Here is a 24,864-nt window from a genome sequence, read left to right on the forward strand (position 1 = left end):
GCCAGGCTTGGCCCTGATGCCCATGTTCTTTGGACTCCCTGCTAGTCCTTGCCTGGCCAGGTCAGCCTGCTGTGGCTTTCTTGCTTTTCTTAGTACCCATTTCTGAGGCTAGCAGGGCTATGTTCGAAAGACTGCACCAACTCATCAGAGCTGTTTCCAGCCTCAGACAAGCCCAAACCGCTCTGTGTGCTAGGTGCTGGCAGAGCTTCGCCCAGAGTTTCTGACAGTCCCCGAAAGGGGTTGAAATACAGGGCAAGCGGAAACTTCCCCCAACGTGGCGTTCAGAAATGGAATTTTTTTCCTCTCTCTCCTAATTTTGAAATAGTCCAGAGGATGGGGGGCTATGGTCTGAGCAGGGCTCCCCTGGGCTTGAGATTTATTCATCAAGTAGCTTGGGTATCTGCCTCCAGAATTTGTTGTAGGGGGAAGTAGCGGTACAAAGAAACCCATGGGACTCAGTACACGGATCCCTAAGCCCTCAACACTCACCCAGAGGTGAACAGTGACAGCTCTCCAGCCCTGCACCCCCACCTCAAGCCGGTTGCTTGATTGCCAAAGAGATAGTGTGGGGCAGCAGGAAACAATTAGCTGCCATTGTGTTATTTAGACTGGGGCCAGAGTGAGGTTAGGGACTTGGGTGGGAGATTTCCAAGTTTATTAGCTCTCTCCCTTTTACACACCAGTATACACTAATCCCCTTGAGCCCTGGGTTGGATAAGCTAATAGTAAGGTCAAGTTGATTTGTTTCATTCCTGCCTTCCTCCTTCCTTCCTTCCTTCCTCCTAGTTTGAATGTTGGTTTTATCACTTACTATTTGGGTGGCAGTTTTCTGAAACTTTGAATGTCTCAGTTTCCTTATCTGTAAAATGGCAAAAATAATACCTCCCAGGTTTGTTGTGAGGCTTAAATCAGTGAATCAATTTCAAGTGTTTGTCAACTAGCTGGGCATATAAAAAGGACATATTAAGTATAAGCATTTATTATTATTATTGTTGAGTAAGCAAACAGTGATTACAAAACTATTGTGTGCCAAGTGTTAGATACAGTTTGTCTTCTTTTATTACCCAGTAAGGAGGAGGAGATGGTTACAGCACAGCATGGTAAATGAAGTAACAGGTGAACTTTCTCTGTATAAGCCAGGCCCTCCTTCAAAGTCATACTTATTCCATTTTAATCTTCACAAGTGTCATAAGACAGGTAACTCTTATTTTCTCCCCTTTTTTGATGTGGAAACTGAAGTTCTAAGGAGTGAAATATCCTGCTCAAGCCATTGGCTGCTGGAGGTAGGCCAGGAAGGGTGAGTGAGCAGAGTGATTAGGGGCAGAAGGAATAGCACACAGGGTCGGTCCCCTCTGACGCAGTCTTGTCCTGTGGTGGAAAGTTCACAGCTTGCCCTGGTTTCTTTCTTTTTTTTTTTCTTTGAGGTATAATTGACATATCACATTGTACTAGTTTCAGGTGCACAACATAATGATTCATTGTCTGTATATGCTCAGAAATGATCACCACAATTGAGCCTTATTATCATCTGTCATCTTAGTTATACTTTTTGTGTGTGATGAGACTTTTTAAGATTTACTCTCAGCAACTTTCAACTATGCCATAGAGTATTATTAACTATAGTCACCATGCTGTACATTACATCCCCATGACTTACTGGCTTTATAACTGGGAGTTTATACCTTTTGACCTCTTTCATCCATTTTGTTCTCCCCTCTGGCAACCTTGATTATGTTCTCTAGATCTGTGAACTTGGTTTTTAAAATTTATTTCTTTTGTTTTTTAATGCACACATAAGTAATCAGACAGTACATCTTTCTCTGGCTTATTTGGCTTGGCATGTCCTCAAGGCCCATCCATATCACAAATGGCAAGATTTCATTCTTTTGTAAAGATTTATTTATTTATACAAGTACTGGGTACAGTCAGAAGCACTGGAGGGTGAGAGAATTCACCAGAGCCAGAGCGGGGAACAGAACAGGCAGACTGATGAAACTGCTGAGGGGAGCAACGGGCGCGGCAGGAGAGGTCTGCGCGCCAGGTGGGACCCTCCTCCGGTGGCCAGGGAGCAGCCGGGGATCAAACCGGCGCTGCAGAGGCTGCGGGCAGCTTCGCAGCCCATCGCTCAACCGCTGTGCCACCAGGGGAAGCCCAAGATTTCATTCTTTTTATGGCTTAGTAGTATTCCTCCTCTGTTTGTGTGTGTGTGTGTGTGTGTGTATAATATATCCCCACATATCCTTAATCCACTGGCCCATCAATGGACTCTTGTTTCCATATCTTGGTTTTCGTAAATAATGCTGCTATGAATATGGGATGCAGATCTTTTTGTATTAATCTGTTTTCTTCAGATAAATAAATACCCAGAAGTGAAATAGCTGATTCATGTGGTAGTTCTATTTTTAATTTTTTGAGGAACATACATATTGTTTCCCATAATGGTTCTACCAATTTACATTCCCACCAACAGGGAAGGGGATACTCTGTCTTCCTCATCCTCACCAATACTAGTTATTTCTTGTCTTTTTGATAACAGCCATTCGAACAGGTATGAGAAGATAACTCATTGTGGTTTTGGTTTACATTTCTCTGGTGATTGGTGATGTTGAACATTTTTTCATGTGTCTTTTGACCATTTGCATGTCTTTGGAAAATTTTCTATTCAGATCCTTTGCCCGGTTTAAAATCAGATTGTTTGGGGTTTTTTCCTATTGAGTTATATGAGTTTTTTATTTATTTTGGATATGTGCTTTACAAGTATTTTCTCCCATTCAACAGGTTGCATTTTCATTCTCTGGCTTCCCTTTTTCCTGGGCATTGGGGATATAGTGGTGAACAAGATAACTTACTTTCTGTCACAGGGCTTATGTTCTACTGGTCAAGACAAACAATGAACAAGCAAAAATCTTATATGTAATATCAGAGCAGGTAGTGGTGAAATGCAAAGCAGGCTAAGGGAAGAGGGAACGTTGAAGGGAGGATTATTTTAGACAGTGAAGTCAGATAAGGCCTTTCTGAAATGGTAACCTGAATTAAGTGCCGTGCAAATATACAAATAATTTTCCAGGCCAAGGGGAAAAGTAAATACAAAGAATCTTAAGGAAGACCATCTGGCAGCAAGAAAGAGGAAGGGGAACTGGAGGAAGTAGTCAGGAACAGATCACATAGGTGGCCACAATGAGGCCTTTAGATATCTTTTAAAATGAAATGAGATGTTAATATAAACATTGAACCAAGGATTGACTTCTGATTTTGTGCTGTTTTTTTTGTATGGTGCTTGTCTTCCTATAACCCCCCAGTCTAGTAGGTAGAGGTAACTTTTCTTTTTTAAGATTTATTTATTTATGCATACAAGAACTGGGGTGTAGGCCAAAGGTGCAGGGAAGGGGTGGGGTGAGAAGATTCATCAGAGACAGAGTGGGGAGCAAAACAGGCGGATATACTAAAATACACTGCTGAGGGGAGCAGCGAGCAAGCCAGAAGAGATCTGCTGCGCCATGTGGGTTACCTCCCTGGCCCGGGATGGGTAGCACTGGGACTTAACCCCTGCACCACCAGGGAGGCCCAGTAGAGATAACTCTGAAAAAATTAGTTGCAACATAGCATAGTAAGTGAATTGATAGACAAATCATAGTATGTACTAGCATTTACTAGATGTTAGTAAGTGCTATTTTTTTTTACCTTACCTTATTTTATTTACACAATAGGCACGTGAGGCAGGTAATATTATTTTCTCCCTTAGGTAGAGACTGGTGTGCATAAGACTAAACTTCCTAAAGCTGGTAAACAGCTAGTAAATGCTCCTCATGAAGTCTCTCTGATCTCAGTACAGGCCATCAGTGAACTGTGGGGGCTACAGAGAGCATCAAGAAACCTGTTGGGAAACCACTTTGATAATCCCAATGAGAGAAGATGGTGGTGGTGGGAGATGGTGAGAATAGATAAGATCCTGGATATACCTGAATGTAAACCAACGCAATTTGCTGCTGGGTCAGATGTGGGATAGGAACTAGGAAAGCCAAGAATGAGCCCAAGAGTTTTGGCCTGTGCTACTGGGTAAATTAAATATTTACTAAGATGGGGAAAGCTGCAGGAAGAGCAGGTTGGGAGAGAAAGTAAAGACTCTGGTTTCTTTAAAACATGTAAAAATGCATGTTTATTGTAGTTGAGAGGCAGCTGTGGTTAAAATGGTTGAAAGTGCTTTTTCTTCAAGTCCTTTTCACACCCCATCCTGCCCCCGGGTTCCCCAAAGAGATGTGCCCATTGCTGTGTGACCTTCCCCTTTGTTTTGACACCTTCCCCTTTGTTTTGGCAGCTTTGACCTGAGGAGAGCAGTTTCAGCTCAACTTGTACTGGGGTCAAGGGAAGGCATGCTGCTTGCCTTGAACTCTTTCCCTGATCCCTCTGCCCTGTGCCCTTTCTCCCCACCAACCTCAGCCCTAAACATTTTTTTTTTTTTAATATGTAGATTATAGTCTGGTATCCCCTAGGAAGGTGGAGGTGGGTTAGGGACCTGCAGGCTGGAAGTATGAGGTTTCTCTGCTGTAAGAGAAAGCTTGGGTGTTCAGTGAGCTGAGGGTCTGTCAGAGGAAGGAAAATAGTGCACAGCAGGGAGATCTCTATCTGGGCCATTTGTCTGCGACCCCCTCCCTGCCATGGAGGGCTTGGAAGCAGGATAACCTCTTTCTGTGCATGCTTTGTGAACAGGGCAGGTAAGTTTTAAAAAGCTGCACATCCAGTTCATCAGTTCATCCAGTCATATTTTATTTGAGCAGTTTTTGCAGATTTTTCTTTGACTTCCTTTTATGGTTAGTGTGGGTGCACCACGTGAGAACCTGGTCCTCAGAGGGCCCACTAGGGAAGACTTCCTTTATTGCAAGGCTCAGACTTCTAATGTCTGACTGGGTTTCAGCTGGAACATCACTTCCTTAGAGATGCCTTCCCTGCCCACTTCCCTGGGTCATTCTCACTGGGTCACCTGTTTTTTTTTTTTTTTTTTTTTTTCCCCTCTAAAGTCACCCTGAACATCTCTTTCTTCGCTGCCCTTGTTTGCTATAGTGTGGAAGTGCCTTCGTGGTCTCTCCTGGTACCAACCCTAGGGCCAAGGCCTGTGACTGATGCTCTGGGGCCCTTAGTCCTGGCTGACGAACAGCAGGGTGCTGGGGGAGGCCTGGGTCAGCAGGCCCTGCATTACTCTCTTTTCAGATTTCTACTTGCTGGGAGAGGACCCCAGGTTTGGGGTTTTTTTCCCCTTTCTGGACTGTGGAAACCTCTGCTATTGTTACCAGGTACTGGGGGTGCTGGGTTGAACACTATTCAAATCCCAGACATACCTGTGCGGTAAGGAGCTAAGGAGCAAGGAGCTTTTCACCATCAGAGGAGGCGTCTGTCTCTCCTTTCCCCTCAAACTTCCCACGACTCTCTGGGTCTAGGCTCTCGGTCTCCTCAAGATTCCCACTCTCCCTAACTGTCCCTCCCTTTTTCAACTTCTCTATCCCTGTCTCTCTCTTCCTTCCTTTTTTTTTTTTTTTAAAGATTTATTTTATTTATACAAGAGCTGGGGTACAGGGGCCTCCCTGGTGGCGCAGGCTGTTGAGCACTGCACTGTGAAGCTGTCCGCAGCCTCTGCAATGCCGGTTCGATTCCGGCCAGCTGGGGAGAATCCCACATGGCGCAGCAGACCTCTCCTGTCTCGCCCACTGCTCCCCTCAGCAGTGTATTTCTTCAGTCTGCCTGTTCTGTTCCCGCTCTGTCTCCAGTGAATCCTCTCACCCTCCCATGCATCTGGCCTTTACCTGGGTTCTTGTATAAAAATGAATAAATCTTTTTTTTAAAAAAAGAGCTGGGGTACAGGCTAGATGCGCAGGAGGATGAGAGGATTCACCATTGACAAAGCGGGGAACAGAACAGGCAGACTGACGAAGCACACTGCTGAGGGGAGAAGTGGGCGAGGCAGGAGAGGTGCCGCACTATGTGAGATTCTCGCCAGCCGAGATCAAACCAGCGCTGCAGAGGCTGTGAACAGCTTCACACTGCGGCGCTCCCCGCCTGCACCACCAGGGAAGCCCCTCTTGTTTACTTTTTATCTATCTCCCCTCCCCTCTTTCTCTGTCCTCTGTCATTTTTCCCTTTACGGAGTTCATACTTCATGGGAAATACTGTACACACAGATTCGCTGACCCCTGGCAAGAGCCCACGTGAGATAGGTCATTATTGTCCCTGTTTTTCAAATGGGGAAACAGAGGCTTGGGGAGATGCTGTGACCTATCTGTTCACACAGCCAGTGGGTGACCCAGTGAGATTTGACCCCTGCTCTCTTTTTTTTTTTTTTTTTAAAGATTTATTTATTTATTTTATACAAGCACTGGGTACAGTCAGAAGCACGGGAGGGTGAGAGAATTCACCAGAGCCAGAGTGGGGAGCAGAGCAGGCAGAAGGACCGAAGTACACTGCTGAGGGGAGCAGCGGGTGGCAGGAGAGGTCTGCGCACCATGTGGGACCCTCCTCCGGTGGCTAGGGAGCAGCTGGGGATCGAACCAGCGCTGCAGAGGCTGCGGGCAGCTTCACAACCCAGCGCTCAACCGCTGGGCCACCGGGGAGGCCCTGACCCCTGCTCTCTTAATGCTTATACACTATGCTAGGACATGGTGCTCATACAAAAAAAAATGCTATCTGGTGAGGACATGGTGGTCTCAGGTCCACTGCCCCAGCAGGCTTCTTAGTAGCATGAAAGATGAGCGAGGTAGAGAGGAGGCTGGGCTTGTGAGGTACACACTCTGCCTCTTTAGTCCTGCCCAATAGTGAAGTGGGCCCCTCTGATCTCAGTCCCAGTGCTGCCTACAGGTCTGGTTTGGTTCATTTTTAATCCCAAGGCCAGAGAAAGTTGGAAGAAATTAGAGCTGGAAGGAGAAAGGCAGCTCCACGGCCTCCACTAGTTTCTCTGTGATGGATGCAACCTACCAGAAATATAAGCTCTTCAAACTTCAACATGAGGGTGGAAGGGGCTGGCTGGGATGACCTGAACCATGATCTCCCAGATTGCATTTCAAGAGTTTTTTGGCAACCTTGGAAATGCCCAATTTCCAGCTCGTCTGGTCTGTATACTTTATTGCTAGAGAATCTATGTGTGTGGAGAGTGGGGCGCAGGGTGGGGGGGGGTGCTGATGCACCTAAAATATTAGGCTACTAGCCTCACCCATTGAGTGAGCTGTAAACTTATTTACAGGGCTGGCTTATTCATGGACATTGAAGCTAGGAGAGGCAGGATGGAGACAGAATCTAACAAACGAGTTATTTATATCTACATCCCAGACCTCAGAAGGAAAATTCCCATACTTAGACATTCCTAGATGGCCTGCGACACAGGATATTTAAAGTAACAATGGGCCAAATTCTTGCTCACATTTTTGGCGATGCTCCAGTCTGAAAGTCGCAAGAGAAAGACTTGTCCGGCTGTGTAGCTTTGAGGGGGGTGGGGAGAAGACTGTTTCTAATTTGGGACTTATTTAAGATCTGACTTCCCCCCTTCTTCCTGGAATTACAAGGAAAACATGATTTTGATTTTAGAGACAACATTCCATGTAATCTACTTTGGAAGAATTTAAGAGTTGTAGTTCTGTGGGTCTCCCAACTCGAAAAAAGGGAGATGTTAAATGAACTAATAGGATACACTTTGAAAAACATTAGCACTCCTCGCAAATTTCTTTTACCTGCAGGTGGAAATAGGCACTACCTAGGGGCCAGCTAGCAGCCCAACTCACTGAAAGCTGTGGATGGCGTGCAGAGCTAGATGTGGCTCTTTGCAGAACAGTTAAGGGGCCAACTTAAGATGTAACTTAGCTGCATTAGTTCTAAGGAACATCTCAGAAAGGGTTGGAAATGGTGGCTTCTTTACTTGTACAGTTGAAGTTATAGTCACAATGACTTCTTAAAGTTGCTTCCAAGCCTATATTCCTAAACACCACCTGTAGGGTAAAGAAAATGTCAGGGTTTTCTGCCCTCCTGCCATCAGGATAGATGATGGATCCTTGAGGTCCTGAATGCATGCCTGATGGCGGGCACCTGGAATAGGGTGTGGGCATAGGTAGATGGGATTCACCTGGGCTGAGACTGGGCTTTTAAGGGCGGCGTCACGGGGACACCAGCAGAAGCCGAAGAGAAGCCAAGAGAGAAAAGAGAAGCAGAAGCTGAGAGTAGGCTGGAGAACCTAGTTAGAGTGAAGACTTGCCTGGGGCTGGGAGGCCTGCCAGCCTCCCAGCCCCCCGGCACCTCCTGCCTGCCGTGTACCAGGTAAATCCCAATAAAAAGACCTGCAAAAAGCCACTAAGGACTCTGAATCCTCCTTTACCCAGTCTGCATGGGATCAGAAAACCTGCACCGTGTCTGTTCCTGGCCCTTACAACTACCCTTATAACAAAAAAATGCACCAGCTCTATCAGCAAGGTTGCCTTTGACTGCAAGTCACAAAAAACAGCTCCAATTGCCTGAAATTATAAGATTTATTCATTTATATAATAGGTCTCCAGGTATGGTAACTTTAGAAATTGACTAATTAAGCAGCTCAGTGATGTCAGAAAGGACCTGGGTTCTTTCCGTTTTCTCTCTGCCATCCAGCGTTGCCTTTATTCTCAGACCAGCTCCCTTCCTTGTACTAAGAAGGCTGCAGTTCTAGTGCCCAAGACACTACAATATATTTCTTTCTTCCTCGTTTCTCATTTTAAGAATGAAGAAACTTTCCCCAGCAGCCTGTAGATTTACTCTCACATCCCATTATCATCACTGCATCACACATCCAATGCATGAATCAGTCACAAGCCAGGGGACTGGGACCAACGTGACTGGGTTAGACCTTAGGGTTTATCCCTGGAGCTGTGAATAGAGTTACTTTTCTGCCTGAATCTCATGGTAAGGGGGTGAACCCTGGAACAAACTTGGAGCAGCAAACAAAAACAGGGAACAGCTATCTACAAAGGGCAGACTACATGCGATTTGCAGCAACATGGATGGAGCTGGAAGGGATCATGCTTAGCAAAATAAGCCAGAAAGAAAAAGAAAAATACTGGATGGTCTCACTCATAGCAGGAATCTAGAAAACTTAAATAAGGGACCAGGAGGGCCTCCCCGGTGGCGCAGCGGTTGAGCGCTGGGTTGCGAAGCTGCCCACGGCCTCTGCGGCGCCGGTTCGTTCCCCGGCTGCTCCCCGGCTACCTGAGGAGGGTCCCACATGGTGCGCAGACCTCTCCTGCCGCCCGCTGCTCCCCTCAGCAGTGTACTTCGGTCCTTCTGCCTGCTCTGCTCCCCGCTCTGGCTCTGGTGAATTCTCTCACCCTCCCGCGCTTCTGACTGTACCCAGTGCATGTATAAACAAAACAAACAAATAAATAAATAAATAAACATGCCTCTATTTAAAAAAAAAAATAAATAAATTAAAAAAAATAAATAAATAAGGGACCAGGAAAAAGAATAACTATAAGAAAGAAAATATCAAAATCAACAAACAACTATGAACCAGAGACACTCTATGGGGCGGGGGGAGGAGGGCTTGGGGTCAAAATAAGGGGGTTGTAATTGTATGGGGAATATAAAAATAAAATTTAAATAATAAAAAAAGAATTTGGAAGCAACTGAAATGTCCATCAGTGGGGGATGGATTCATTTACTTAAAAAAAGAAAATCAGTAATTGATAACCAATGTGCCAGACACTGTCTAGACTCGCAGATGTAGCAGTGAATAAAACTGTCTTTGATGGAGGTCAGATCTTAAATAAGTAAATGAAAACATGTATATGTTTTCAAATTAAAATAAGTGCAGTGAAGGCAAAGTCAAGGAATGCAACAGGCCTAGGAAGGCCTGAAAGAGGAACATTTCAGCTGAGTACTAGAGGGAGAGAAATAATGCCCACTGAAACAAGAGGCAATGCAAGGTCTTCTTAGCATGTCAAGAAAGCTGGGGGGCAATAGGGTGGGCAGGGTCAGATGAGGCAGGGTCTTGTGGAATTCAGTAAGGAGTTTAAATGTCTTTCATCTTAAGTTCTAAAGTGTTTACAGTTATTTTTAAAATATTTTAACTTGGAGGGCCTACCTGGTGGCACAAGGGGTTAAAGCACCACACTATGAAGCAATCCACAGCCTCTGCAGCACGATCCCCAGCCAGCCAGGGAGCAACCCACATGGTGCAGCAGACCTCTCCTGACTCACCCACTGCTCCCCTCAGCAGTGTGTTTCAGTCAGTCTGCCTGTTCTGCTCCCCACTCTGTCTCTGGTGGATCCTCTCACACCCTGCATCTCTGGACTGTACCCCAGCTCTTGTGTGCATAAATAAATAAATCTGTAAAAAAAAATTAACTTGGAAATAGCTTTAGATTTATACAAGAGTTTCAAAGACAGTACAAAGAAATATCCAATATGCATCCCCCAATGTTTTTAAATTTTTCATTGCAGTAACATCGATTGATAACATTATACAGTTTCAGGTGTACAGCATTAGTTCACAGCTTTCCCTAGTTAATGTTACGTAACCACAGTACATTAATCAAAACGTTGGAAAAATGAATTGACAAACTACTGTACAGACTTTAATCCGACTTCACCAGTTTTCCACATATGGGCTTTAATGTTGGCATATTCTCATCACATCTTCTCAGTCTTCGCCAGCCTGTGACAATTTCTGAGTCTTCCTTTGCTTTTCATGGCCTTGACATTTTTGAAAACTACTTATCAGGTATTTTGTGGAATATCCCGCAGTTTGGGTTTGTCTGATGTTTTCTCATGATTCGACTAAGGCTCTAAGGTTTAGGGACTGGGAGACATACCAAGCCCTTCCTATCACATAGCAGGGGAACATAACGCCAACATGGCTTATCACTACTCATCTTCACCTCCATCACCTAGTCAAGGTGGTATCTGCCAGGTGTCTCCACTGTTACAACTTTCGTCTTCCCAAGATCTAGTCTTTGGAAGCAAGTCTCTACTGCCATTTCACACTCAAAAGGAGGGAGAAACTGGAGAGTTTTAAGAAGGGTAGAAACAAGAAGTGATTGGCTAATAAATGATGGTCACTGTAGAAGCCTCTCTTCTGAGCGGTGAGACTCTGGATCGACATCTTAGTGAAAGCTGTGTATCTTAAAGCCTATTCACATTGCCTCCTGTTTATTTTCGTGGTCACTTTTAAGGTGAATGCCATACCCTCTAGGATTCTGACCTAACTCAGTGATATGCCACTTGGCAAGTATTCTAGGGAAAGAGGTATTTTCTGTAATCCTCAGTGATAGTCCCCACAGGGCTGCTTGGTGTGCAGCCCCCCACTCTTGCTCCTATTACTCAAATACCCAGAGACCCAAGGCTCCTGCTTTTGACCACAGGCCTCCTTGGGCAAGGACAACAAGGAGTGTGGCTGGAGTAGTTTGTGGCTGGGTATGGAGAGCAAAGCAGATCCTAAGGGGAGGAGGCTCGAGGAGGTGGTAAGGTCATAAAATGAAATACCCTGCAACACCAGCCATCAAAAAGGAGAAAGTGGAGCTGTCAGAATAAGAAAGGCCAAGTGTACTGTGTTTGAATAAAACATTTTGTGGAACAGCTTTGTGCAGTGTGATCCCATGTGTGACTGAAAGATGGAAGAGCATAGTGGACACATACCAACACATTAAACTGAAGCTGGGAATGTGGTGGGAAATTTTATTTTTTCTGTTGTGATTTATATATAGCAGTCACATTCTTTTTAAAAAAAATAGACTTTCATACATATTTTTTAAAAATTGTATTCTACCTTGATTTCCTTTCCCAAGCTCATCAGTGATGATTCTTACACTGGCCTGATCTACCTGCTGAATATTCCATACTGACCCTTCATAAACCAAGGAGGACCTAGAGAGCCAATGGCCTGAGCACCTAAGCTAGCTGGCTTTTTTGCTCCTGGGGGATTTTCTGTCACAGACAGGTAGTAAAGGGAGCTGAGTGGGGAGATGCGCCTTATTCCTTTTGCAAACCACTGGCACCCGACTGCCTTCATGGTCCATGCATTATTCTGCCCCCATGCGACCTGGGCTGCCACTCAAGGCTCCTCCCACACACCACCGTCAGCTGACCCTCTTCCCAGGATCCATGGGTGAGCACACACAGGTAGGAAAGCAAGGGCTCTGGGGTCAGGTTGGCATGGTCTCAGGCCAAGTTCACCTTCTAGAGCCTGGGTCTCTTCATCTGTGAACAGGGTAATGCAAGCACTAGTGGTACATGAGGGGAAAGAAAACAACAGGTAAAAAAGCACTTGGTTGGCATTGTGCCTGCATCTGGTAAATACTCAAGTGTCAGTCACATGTGATGGAAACAGATCCTATTATTCATGTGTTCAGATGATGTGGTGGTGGAAATGCTACATCCTCTCACATGGCTAGCTATAGGACAGAAATACAGTTTGAGGTCACTTGTCCATTCCTTTGTGACAGACCTCTCACTAGATCGTTGATTAACACAGTTGACAAATATTTATTGACTGCCATTCAGATGCCAGAGGCAGTACCAGAAGCTTCCCAGAGGTGTGAGAAATATGGAAATACTGACCCCTTGAATCAGGGCAGTGGGCGTGGCCAGGGAGGACAGAGACCCTGGACCCTGCAGTGCTGCTCCCATTAGCAAGTGACCTTGGTGGTTTACCTCAGTGGCAGTTTCTACATGCTGTGAGACAGGCCAGGCAACACCAAGATCACAAACAAAAGAGGCTGAGCTTCCTGCCCTCGTCTTTCTCATCCTCTAACGAGACCAGACAGGCTGTGAACAAGGCAGCAGGCGATGGAGTCACTGCTTATTGCAGGACCGACAGGAAGGAACCAAGAAGACATTAGAGAGAAACAGGGTGTTGCTAAGAGGAGGGGATTGCTGATGACATCATTACCACTGAAGTCACTTTGGGGCAATGTTTTGTAGGATATATCACAGATTGGCTCATATATGCTTGAAAATCAGTTTCCTAGAGATAGAAATCCTGGCTTTACAACTCACACACTGTATGACCTGGGACAAGCCCCTCTGATGGTCTCCTATCCCTACCCATATGTTGGAGGTGAGCAGATGTAGATCAGTGATTTTGAGAGGGTCACATACTTCTCTGACAATCTGGAAAGTCTCTCACAGACAGAAAGCTCACAGAAATTTATCTATAATGCCAAAAGGCTCCCTTAAACCCCCACAAATCCCAGGCTAGAAACCAGTGGCCTTTGTGACCTATGGAATCCTTTCTGGTACCAGCTGGTACCTGTGTCTGAGGCATCCTTGGGAAGCCTCTTTGATGTGAGTTGGGATACCATGTTTTAAGTTCAAGTGCCCAAAGATAGTAGACTCAACAACAGCCAGCATCAGTAGGGGACAGGTAATATAAAAAGCAAGCAGGCTGGGATAAGGGACACCAGGTGCAAATGCCATGCTCAGTGTCATCAGCATTCAGTCCAGGAGCTGGACTGTGGAAGTGGAGGGGATGCTATGAGACCCTGCCCAGTTGGGGAAGGGCAGCTGCTTTTCAGCTCCAGTCAATTGCTGCCATGGGGAGTGGGTGCCCAGATCTTTCTTTTTCAAGAGTAGCTTTAGATTTGGGTTTGAAAACTTCTTCATTTTCAAATAATGACAACCAAGTTTTTGAGAACACACTGGGCCAACAGTTGTGACTTCCTCCTACAGGGTCCAGATGCCAGGCAGAAGGTGGAGAAACTTGAGACTAAGAGGCGAGGCGACAAGAGCTCATCTATTGTTGCTCTCCCATCTGAATTAAGTTCTCACCTCTAAGGTATGTGTAATGACATCCACCTGAGCTGGGCACTCCACTGTGTACTCGGTCTTATTAGAAAGGCAATGACTCTGCCAAGGTCATACTAGTGAAGATGGAGGCCGAACAGGGACCTGAGCACTTGGACTGTAAGGCAGTACTCTTCCCACCACATTCCCTCAAGAGGAATGGCCTGTGGAAGTGGCAGTCACTTTTTAGAGTCCCAGGATCCTGCTGTCTTACTCCCGGAACTGGTCCTTCCTTGATAGACTCTGGTTCACCAATCTGATTAGACTCCCGCATCTCAGCATGCTTTAGTAGTCCAAGGCTGGCTGGAGCATTAGGGTGTCCTGAGGGTTGAGAGGAGCACTGATTATAACATGGATGTCCCCCACTCCGTATCCCCACTGCCCCCCACCACCACCCTGGTTACTTTGGCTGTCTGACCTCTGCCCCATCCATCTACTCCAAGGCAGGCACAAAGAGGAACATGACTTTGCTCCTGGAATAGCAGCGAGGGGTGGCCTGTACCCATCACCCTGTGTGTACCTCTCTCCCCACAGAGCTGCTGCAAGCCCCTGATTAAGCCACCAGACCCCACTTCTGAATTCTCTGGAGCAATTTACAGCTCCCTTTCTCTTCCAGGAAATTCTTGCCTGCCCTTGTCCACCACAGCCCAAATAATTCCTTAGGTCAGGAGAAGGAATTCCTCTTGTGATTGCAGACTCAATCAGGATGGCTAACCAAGAGCAATGTCATTCGTTGATAGAGGAGCTGGCTGCCTGGGGCCAGTTTGAAAGACGGGGCCTGAATATTTTATATGGGGTTTTGTGGTGCAGTGGTCAGACCCAGGTTCAAGGCCCATCTCAATTAGTCTAAAGGCATCTTGGTTAAAACAAACCACCTATTCTCTAGAACAAGTGGGAAGGAAACCTTTTTCTGGGGACACAGAAAAGCATCCCAGGGAGGCAAAATTTGGGTTGGGTCTGAGAATTAGAGTAGGACCTTGGCATGCATTGCATAGGATTTTGGAGGAAGGCCCATTACTTAAAGGCTGTGTAGCCTTGGGCAAGTGACTCAATCTCTCTGGGCCTGTTTCCTCCTCTGGAAAATGAATATCAACGTAAGTTGTTATCAAGATTGTAAATAATAATACTGAATCTACTCTCAGAAGCCATAGATTTTATGATTTCATAAGGCCACATGACCTTGAATCAGTAAAAGCTTCCTAGAGTCAACAAAACTGCAGGGATTCCAACAACTGATTCCAGTTAGAGCATTGCCTGGAGCTCCATTCTCTTGCTTTGTGGATGGTGAATTTTTTGGTCTGAGTTCTAAGCCTTTTCCTCTCTGACCAAGTCAGGAGACCAGTCGAAAGTTTACCTGAGTCTCTTCAGATACAAGAAAGAAAGAGGCCAGACCCAAGGGAGAATGTGGGAGAGGAAGGGAACAGGGAGCATTCCAAACCTTGCAACAGTTAATGTTAATATAGGTGTCGGTATAGGAGGTGTCTTCTAATGACAGAAGGAAACGAGGGAGTTTTTCAATCATCTCCTGCTTAACAGATACAGATGTATTCATAATTATCCCTTGCCTCAGGCCTGGAGGCCCAGGTGGGCTCCAGAAGGCCTGTGTTCCTGCCAGACAAGAGTCCTTAAAGAACACCATGTAGACAATTGGAATGCCATTTATCGTGCAAAACACAATAAAACCCCCACGTTCTCTTCCTGTCTCAGAGACCCATAAATTATACCTGCCCCAGGCCATGGACATATTGTTTTATTAAAGTTCCAATGAATAAACTTAAGGCTCTTAAAAACGTCCTCTCAGCTTTCATCTGGCACACACCTCTAGCATGGACCCATCTGCCTGGGTTCATTTGATTAGTTCACAGTCATACTTTGGCAAGTTGAGCTCATTTCCAGGGGCTAGATCAGTAGGCTGCTGGGGCGGCGGGGGGGGGGGGGGAGGGGGGGGGGGTTGCTTGGGGAGAGCCTCAGGGCCTCCTGATGAAAAGACAACGTCACCCAAGGGGTTCCAGGTGTCTGCTGTCAGAGCTGGGGCTTTCCCAGACTCTTTGTTCTTGGGGGGGTGGGATGAATACCAGTTTGAGATACGTGTGTGGCTATGGGTTAGAGGGCTGAAGTTCTGCTTTAGTCCATCCTGTGGTCTCCCCAGTTGGTTGCTAAAAGTTCAATTGTCTTGAACTTACCCATCAGTGATGTTTTGGGCATCAGTGTTTACTCTGAAGTTCAGTTTCTGCATCTCGAGTAGGGAGCTAACAATGGCATCTACCATGTATGTTCAAAAATACTAACCATTTTTATCATCCCATAGTCATCTCATGAATGGTAACCAAGAGGAATAGGGATAGTCAGGGAGAGAAAAACAAGTGAGGCACATGTAGAACATTCTCTCTGAACACAGATTAAAAAAACAAGCACGTACATTTAGTTCCCATTTCCTGGGTAGTGAGACTCTCACCCAAGGCCCTGAGATATGTTTTTGGTATATTTTAACATATCTCCACTCATCAGCAGACCCCCCCGCCCCATGTCTGGCACACAGTACACGATCAGGGCTGAGCAGATTAAAAAGCACCAAGCATTGTCCTAAGAAATAGTTACTTACCTTCTCAGGGAAGGAAGACTCTGAAACATTAATAACCCCCCTCCCTCACATAGAAACATGACAAACCACGAGTCCAGCAAAAAGGGAAAGTGAAGACTGTTTAAAGTTCCAGAGCACACAAAACCATGTTGAGGAAGCACATCCATTATGCCTCTTGGGCAGTGACCCGAGAGTCCTTGGAATGTTTGTTTGGATGTCCCATGTTTGAACCCATGGCTTTCAGTGTTGGGAGACATCATATTGGTGGCTTTTAAAGAAATGAAGACCTGGACCCAGGGCTCTCGCTCATCTCCCCCAATCTCCCTGCCCCCCTTCATTAGTTGTCTTGCCCCAACTGTTTGACAACAGGAAAAAAGTCTTTTGACTATTACCCAGAACCTCTTCTTTAGAAAAGTGTTCACATGCTCAAAATAAAAGTTCAGGGCTCATTGTGATTGGATCAGTAATTAAAGGTAATAAAAAAACCCCATGAGCTATACAAAGTGAGAGGTGGAGTGGCTGGGTCTCAACCAAGCTTGGGTGTATCCAGGAAGTGGTGAGAGGGGAAGCTGGTGGAAGGTGTATTAGAAGGCAAAGGTGCGCCCATTAGGTGGATGATGGCTAGAAGTTAAAGGAATTGGTTTTGCGCTACATCCACCACTCCAGTGAAAGTCAGGAAACCACCAATAGTGTTGTCGTTTGCCTTCTTGTAGCATGTATACAAACACTTATTTGGGGGGCAGCAGGGCATTAAGGGGGAAGACCTGCAGTATTTGGAGGCAAAGGACAGGTCAGAGTAGTTTTTCTCACTTCCATTGGCAGGACTCTGCTTCCTATAGCTTTCCTCCAGCGGATCCAGGGTCATCCTGAAAGCAGGGCCTCCAAAGCCCTCTCCCCACCCTTTTGTGCTGCCAGCTTGGGCATTTCCATCTGGTGAGTAAACCCCGACAGACTTGGGGCATTGCTGGGTGAGGATGTCAGGGCGCAAAACACACAAATGCATGAGAAACGGCAATCCTGTGTATATTTAACAATATATATTTATATATATTTTCTAGATCAGTACATTCAGTTTTTAACTTGTTTTTTCTTCACAAACAGAAGAACTCTTACAATAGTAGACTTTCTAAAATAAATACTATTAAAATAGAGCTTCAAAATAAATATTCTATACAAAGGAAACCTTCTGTGGTAACTTTTGTTGAGGGGTGAGAAGGGGCTACAGTGAAGGGGGGAATGGAGTAGGAACGTGGTGGGGTGGGAACCTTGAACAGCTTTTCTGTTTGTAACACGAAACCAAACTGTGGGGCAGTGACAGGAGAAAGCAAGATTGTGAAGACACCGCATGGAGTCACCCATAGCAAAAAATGGCAGCACAAGATTTGTCACCAACTGTCACAGTAAGCAGAGGGCATGAAAAGATGCTTACCCAAGGCATGAACCAGAAGCTTGCGGGGGCACCCCAGTGAATTATACAGTGCAAAGCTGTGCCACCCCCAGCCCCCAGGCAGCTCCTGGGGCAGCATGGGAGAATATGATGGCATCCGGATGCTGGTCCCCACCAACTTTCCATGTCCGGCAACCTGGGGCAAGTCTTCACCTAACTGGGCCTCACTCGATTTACAATGGGGACCGGTGAAGACTCCAGATGCTGAAAGACCAACATATCCCGTGAAGGTCTTCCAGCTCCACCAGCTAAGGGGTCCATTTCAACAGCAGGAATTGGTCTTCACCTCCCTTCCAGCCAGAGGCTGTGAAAGGTCTTGTTTGTGCCCCATCATCTACCCCAGACCCAGTTCCCAGGGAACTTTGCTGGAGTGTTGGGACCTTCACAAACCCTTCCTTGGGGGTGGGGGGGTGCAGCCAAGGCCCCTAGGAACATTGTCCTGGACCCCGGCTTGTGGATCCCAGCCCTAGTTGCAGGAAGAATCACCACCCACCCCAGGATAACCAGAAATGGGAACCAACTGGCACTTTTCAAAAAAGGTCAAGACAAGGCAAAATCCAGCCAAGTAAGCCGCTGGTGACAGGAAACACAACCATTCCCAAGCAGCCACAGAACTGTGCTGTGTTTCTGAGAGCTTGGTCGCTCAGTGGCTTTGACTGGCCCCCGGGGTCCATGGGCAAGCCAACTTTCTTTTGTATTTTGCCAAGATGCCGAGAAAAACATGCTGAGGGATTGCTACGCAACAGAGCTGGGAGAACCCACACCGCTTCACTCCTTCCCTTTCCACTGAGCACAAGGGACACTGAGTTCTGCAGACATCCATCTAGCAGGTTAAATGCAAACCAAAGAACAAGCCAAAACAGGAAGACAAAAAAAAAAAAAGAAAAAGAAAACCAAAACCCAGAAAGATCCGTGTTTACAACTATGTACACAAAAAGTCAGGGTTCAGGAGGCTGTTCGCCAGGAAATGGGGTCTATGTAGATAGTTAGTGTGGGGCAGGGTGTGTGTGTGTGTGTGTGTTTGTGTGTATACACAGCTTATGTAAATCAATTCTCCACAGAACAGGCGTGTAGAACACCAAGATCACCAAAGTACAACTTGCCACTGGGTCAAGTTTCCTGTGGAGACATCTGAGGGAGGGGCTCTGGGAAAAGTAGAGGCCTCGCCAAGAGCGGACATGTGCCCTCTTTTTGGGGGGTAACCTCTGCACACTTATTGTGAGAAAACATCTCCAGTCCCTTCAGTACACATCTGATACATTCAATTTGTGTTAAGTGGTTGGCTGAATGTGTTTTTCTACCATTCCCTCCAATTTGTGCAAGATCATCCATACATCCTTCACCACCGTGGCAAGGGCAGCTACATGAATCAGCCTTAGAAAACGCAGATGCAGTTTTTCATATTTGCCTTTTACAAGCTAGCAAATGTTATATAAATAAAGCCTAAAATAATAAGACCCCCCCCTCCTATTCTCCAATCAATAAATACCTATGGTTACAATTAAGTTATGCTAAATCATAAGACGTTATTACTAGTCTTCAGGAAGGAAAAAAAGTTCTTGAGAAGCATTGGGTGCATGCCAATCACAGCTACCTGCCTCCGGGCCTCCTTCCTGGAGGCAGTTCTGTCCTGACAGAACTGGAAATGCTACAAATGCTCCACCTGATGCACTTCCAGTTTCACCTAGGGGAGATTTTCTGACCCAGGCAGCTTCCTCTCATTTGAGGGGGAACACAAAATACCACACAAATCAAACCCCCACACACAACAGCTGGGGAGGAAGGACCAGACACACTACAGCTTTTGCATGCAACAAGTACCTACCCATGGGACGGGCTGCACTTTCTGAGTCCTTTAGCACCTTGGGAGAAAGAGTTGCTACGACTTTGGGGGCTGTCAGGAGGGGTGTTATGGCCACGCACAGAAGTAGGGCTCAATCCCAGGAAGCCCCTCGAAAATCCCCCTCCCACACGCTTGACTCCCCCACCGGGACTTCCTAACACTAAAATAGACGTTTTCCCCCATCACCTGTCTATTTACATTAAAGATACAGACACATCACTGTACATAAAAGGCTATGACAGCAAGCAGCAGAATCAGAGGAGAAGAAACCCACACCCAGCTCGGCTCAATTGTCATTCTGCCAATGGGAGGTGCTGCCTCTCTTCTTTGCTGTTAAAATCCTCTTCTTGGGGGGGGGGGGATTGTGTTCCTTGAGGTTGCTCACCCCCAGATTTTAAAATCAGCCCTTCCTGGGGGTGGCCCAAAAGGAAGCAAGTGTTTTTATTGTTATTTTTTAAAAACACTGTTAGCATCTGGTTTAATTATTCTATAAAAACATAATGACTGGATCCAGAGACCACAGCCTCAGACTCATTGGCAAAATGATATTTGGTCTCGCATTTGCCGCCCTGGGCTTCTCTACCCATAAAATTTCAGGAAGGGTAGAGAGAACTCAGGACACTTAGCGGGCAGGTGAGTCTGTGACTCGGTTAAGAACCGAGGGACGGTGTTATGAGTGGAACACCCCCAAGAGTTAGTGAAGCTGGAAGGGAGAGATGTGCTGTCCGTGGCTCCAGGGAGGCAGAGCAAGGAAAGCAGCAGGGACCCACTGGCGTCCGCTGTTCTCAGAGGGCGCCCAAGTATATACAACAGGGATCACCAGGGGCTATACCGCCCCAAGATGTCGAGGGCAAACTGAGGAGGGGCGGGGTGGAGGGAGAAGGTATAGACGGGCAAGATTCCAAGGGTCTTCTTCAAAGGTCCCCTGGCAAGTTAACGTTTCCTCCCAGGCAGCTGAAGAGAATGGAAAAGAAGGGGGAGTGAGGGAGGGAGGAGGAGAGACTGGGAAGGAATTCAAGCAGCTGCAACTTCCGGATATGTGTCCACATCTGTGTTCCGTCTTCTGAAAAAGAAAAATCTCCTCCCCCTGCCCCTCCCCCCAGCCACAGCACACCCCTGCCACTGTCTGACACCAAGTTCCAGGACCCTAAAAAAAACAAAACAAAACAACCCAAAGTGCTTCTTCATCCTTTTGGGACTAGAGGGTGGGCAACGGTCTGTTTCTTCGGAATCTGGAGGGGAGGATGGGGGACGTAGCAGAGAGCAAGGACGGCCTCAGGAGGTTGAAACCTCTGGCCTTGCTGCAGGTCTTCTCTAGTGTCAGAAGGGAACCAAGTTTCCAGGGGGAGCTCAGGGGATTCGACCCAAAGCGTCAGAAAGGCTTGTCGGGTCTGCTGGCCTTGGCATCTCCGGTGGCTGCCTTGCAGATGACGCTGTTCGTGTGCTTGCAGCGGCAACCAGGGCGGCGCAGGCGGTCATAGCCACGCTGGGCCAGCTTCACGCAGCCAGTGGCCGGCAGGTAGCAGAGCAGGCAGGGCAGCACCAGGGAAAGGGCACCCATGAAGGACCAGCGGGCGCAGCAGTTTGAGTGGGAGCAGGAGCAGGGGTGGTCAGCGCAGGAGCCCTCATCGTCCTCATTGGTGCAGTGGTAGAAGATGCCTTGCACCAGGCACATGCAGGTGCCGTAGTTGACTAGGGTCTGGGCTGAGCACAGGCACTCCTGGTTGCAGACCCAGCAGGAGGGCAACGTCCGGGGGGACGCACACTCCTTGCACTTGCACTTCCCACAGGCCTCACACAGCAAGAAGTGCTTGTCCAGCTCTGGTGGCAGCACTGGGCCCTTGAGGTCCAGTGGCTTGCAGTGGATCACCTTGGGTTGAATGCGCACGGCCCTCGGGGAGGCTTGGTCAGCCACGGGCGGTGGTGCCATGTGGTCTAAGAGGCGCTGGTCAGACGACGTGCTGCTGCTGCTGCTCACAGAGCTGGGGCGCCCACTGAAGGAGATCCAGTGGTGGGTGACGTCCTGGTCACAGCGGGCGGGTGTCGGGGCCAGTTCTGGGGCTCCACCCCGGGTCCGCTTGGGACCAGTGGGGGGAGCCAGGCCAGGGTTGTCTATATAGTCGTTCTCCACGTGACTGGTCTTCATCTGGTCGATGGGTAGGATGGTGAGTGGGTGTTGGAGCCGACTGTGGGGCATACGGCTGTCAAGAAGGGGCTGGACCATGACTGAGCTGGGAGTCAAAGGAGCACTCTGTGGGATCGGGGGCTCCATGGGGCTGGAAGTCCTGGACTGCGCTGAAAAACAGGCTTCTAGGGGCCCTGGGGAGGTGGGGAAAAGGAAGAGAGAATGGATTCCAGGCATCAGTAAGTGACCTGTTGACATCCCCAGTCCCCATCATCTCCTCGGGACCCCACGTGAAATGGGAACTAGATTCCCACAGTGGGACTCTCCAGCATCAAGGTTTAGAAAGGTGATTAATAATGACAAGTGGTAGAAATAACATTTATTGAGCACTCAATACATGCCAGGCACTCTCCTGACCAACACCTATAGGTCATTGACTTTTCACAGTAACCCTAAAACACAGGTACTGCTACTATCCCTTTTCTATAGTTACAGAAAACTAGTATCCGAAGTGACTTGTCACAGAAAACTATCAGTAACAGAACCAAGGCTTGAACCTGGGCCGCCCAAGGTCATTGCCACTATCCTATGAAGCATGCTCCTTGGTACAACTCAGTGGTTAGAAACACGGGCCCTGGATTCAGATCCAAGTTCTGAATTCTCACCTCTGCCTAGCAATCTTGGTATGCCTGAGGTTGTTTACCTTAGTTTTATCACCTCTTGAATGGGTTCTTGTGGGAATTAAATGAGAAAATGAAAGGCCAGTACCCAGCATCATGCCTGGCACATAGCAAACGTTCAGTAATTTATCATCATCCCAGAGAGCAAGTTGAGATTTCCTGAGCATTAATAAGCACTGCATACTATTGTGCTGACTACGACAGACAGTCTCTGTGTACTCCCTGGGAGTTTATCAGTTGGATAAACAAAAGCTTTTATTTCAGATAGTCACAAGAGAAGGGTGGGCCGCACCTGATGCGGCACTCCAGGACATTAACTTATTACCACAGCATCTAAGAAAAGCAACCTTCAGCAGCTAATAACCCTTGGGTAGGTGCACTTCTGACAACTTGGATGGGAAATCCTCTCGAGGGGCACTCACATCACCCATTTCTAAGTGCTGAGCTGAACATTCAGTGTAAATGCTATTTACTAGAATAGCTAAGCCAACCCTGGATCAGTTTCTAATTTCACCGAGAGAGTGCAATTTTAAGTTGGAATCTGGCCAGAGATTCAACTGCAGTGCCTGACACGGAACCCCAGGAAGTCACTTAAATCAAAGAGCGGAAACGGCTTGGTTCAAATTTAGAAAGTGCACATTGTTTTCTATTAGAAGTGCCATTTCCTCGCCTGCTGACCTTTACATTCGGAATTCGGCTGGAGATCAATTTAAAGAAATAGCATTAGAAGGCCAAGACCTCTGCCCAAGGGAAAAAGATTTGGAATCTAAGAGAAAGAGTAGACTCTGGGAAGATTCCACCAGGGGGTGGGGGCGGGACCTAGAACGGGGACGATTTGATAACTGTCTTAAAAATGAGGAAAAAAAAAAAAAAAACCACTGAATTACTGTGTCAGGGAGTGGGGTTTTCAGTAAATGCTTTCTTCAAGATACTAATGAAGTTCTAAGTAGGAGTGGCCATAATGTCCTTCTTGCCTGTCTGAGGATAGGTTTCCACTTCCAGTTAATCCCATATCCTTCCAGACTCAGGACACAGGTTGTCCATCCTAGCATTTTGATCACAGGACATCGACACCTCGCCCCTAGCAAGGCATCCACACTTACCAGTGTCTACAAGTAAAGAGTGACTAGAGAAGGGGGAAAAAAGGCACTCAGGGCAACTCAGTCTTTTTCTTCCCCTGCCTTGAAACAACAGTTTGATCAGAAATGGTTCAATAATTGGGGAAGGGTTTCCCCTAGACTATATGAAATTAAGAGGTAGCACCAGATGCAAAGTGCAGGAAAGGAATTAAGAGAGTTTATCCAGATGAGGGTTATCACCTGTATACTATCTATTGAGAAATACAAAAAAAAAAAATCACTGCATTTTTTCCTACAAGGTTCAATGCTCAGTCAATTGATCTTTCCCACTGGCATAGGGCAAGGGCTATTGGCTTTGCTCCCAAGATTTTACCTACTGAAATGCTGGTATTTCTGTTTTTCCCATCTAAGAGAAAGTCTCTGGCTAGTGGCACCACCTGCTTCTTCATCACCGCCAGCTGAAACTGAGCATCACTTTGCAATGGGAGACTTCCCCGTGGCAGAGTTTGCCTAAACTGCCTGTCAGGTCTGCCACCAAAAAGTAGTCAGGGCAAGATGGGGGGGGAATCAAATGAGCATCTATGAAAGGAGTATTTTCCAAGGATCAGGTTGGCTGTGGGCCATGGGAACTTCAGGAAAGGCTACCTCAGCCTTCCCACACAGTCTTTTGCAGGATAAATTCCAAAGCCATGCTTCCACAATAAATGGGCTTGGGGTCAACAAACGCCCAGGTTTGGAGCCCCAGGTCCCAGCCCTAGGACTTTGCCTGCAGGATAAGGTGTGACTAGGAGTAAGAATGGAAAATGCTGACAGAGGCATAGGATAAGACTCTCCGGCGCCAGCCAAGAGGTGTCTCAGCCAGAACCCCCACCCCGGACAAAGACAACATGATTTCCTTATTCCAGAAGCTCAGGTCATGATTACTGAAAGTGCTGCCAACAAAATGTCATAAGTTTGAAGGTGGTACTGCCCCCATGGAGTTAGTCTTTTGTTTTGTAGGACCAGGGTCAGGACTTGCCATGCTGTGGGGAAAACGAAAGATCCTCCCCTTCCCCAAGCAGATTATTTGCTTTCCTTTCCCCGATTCTGTTACTGGGGTTCTTTGAAAACAGCCCCATTTTTTGTGGATGAAGCAAACAGCCTGGGCAATGCTCAGGGATTTTAATAAGTCCCGGAACCAGAAGACAGATTCATGGAAAAATCCCACCAGGAAGCCAGGATGGGAGCAGCTCCTGCAGGCAATGGAGATGTTGGCATTAGCAGGCTCCCATCACCCTCCTCAAGAGGCAGCTGTCAACATCTGGGCCTTTAGTGGGGTCAGACAAGAGGG

General features: G+C 47.0%; 1 protein-coding gene across 1 annotated transcript; it reads right to left on the minus strand.

The window, feature by feature from the left end:
* Nucleotides 1-21,022: 21,022 nt before the first annotated feature.
* Nucleotides 21,023-22,003, minus strand: SPRY4 (sprouty RTK signaling antagonist 4; the record flags this gene model as incomplete). Its single annotated transcript, XM_084252293.1, has 1 exon — nucleotides 21,023-22,003. Exon 1 carries the CDS (start codon nucleotides 21,920-21,922, stop codon nucleotides 21,023-21,025), a length of 900 nt encoding a protein of 299 aa, XP_084108419.1. The 5' UTR covers nucleotides 21,923-22,003.
* Nucleotides 22,004-24,864: the final 2,861 nt, after the last annotated feature.

This window comes from Talpa europaea, assembly GCF_964194135.1.
Source record: "Talpa europaea genome assembly, chromosome: 13".
Classification (NCBI taxonomy): domain Eukaryota; kingdom Metazoa; phylum Chordata; class Mammalia; order Eulipotyphla; family Talpidae; genus Talpa; species Talpa europaea.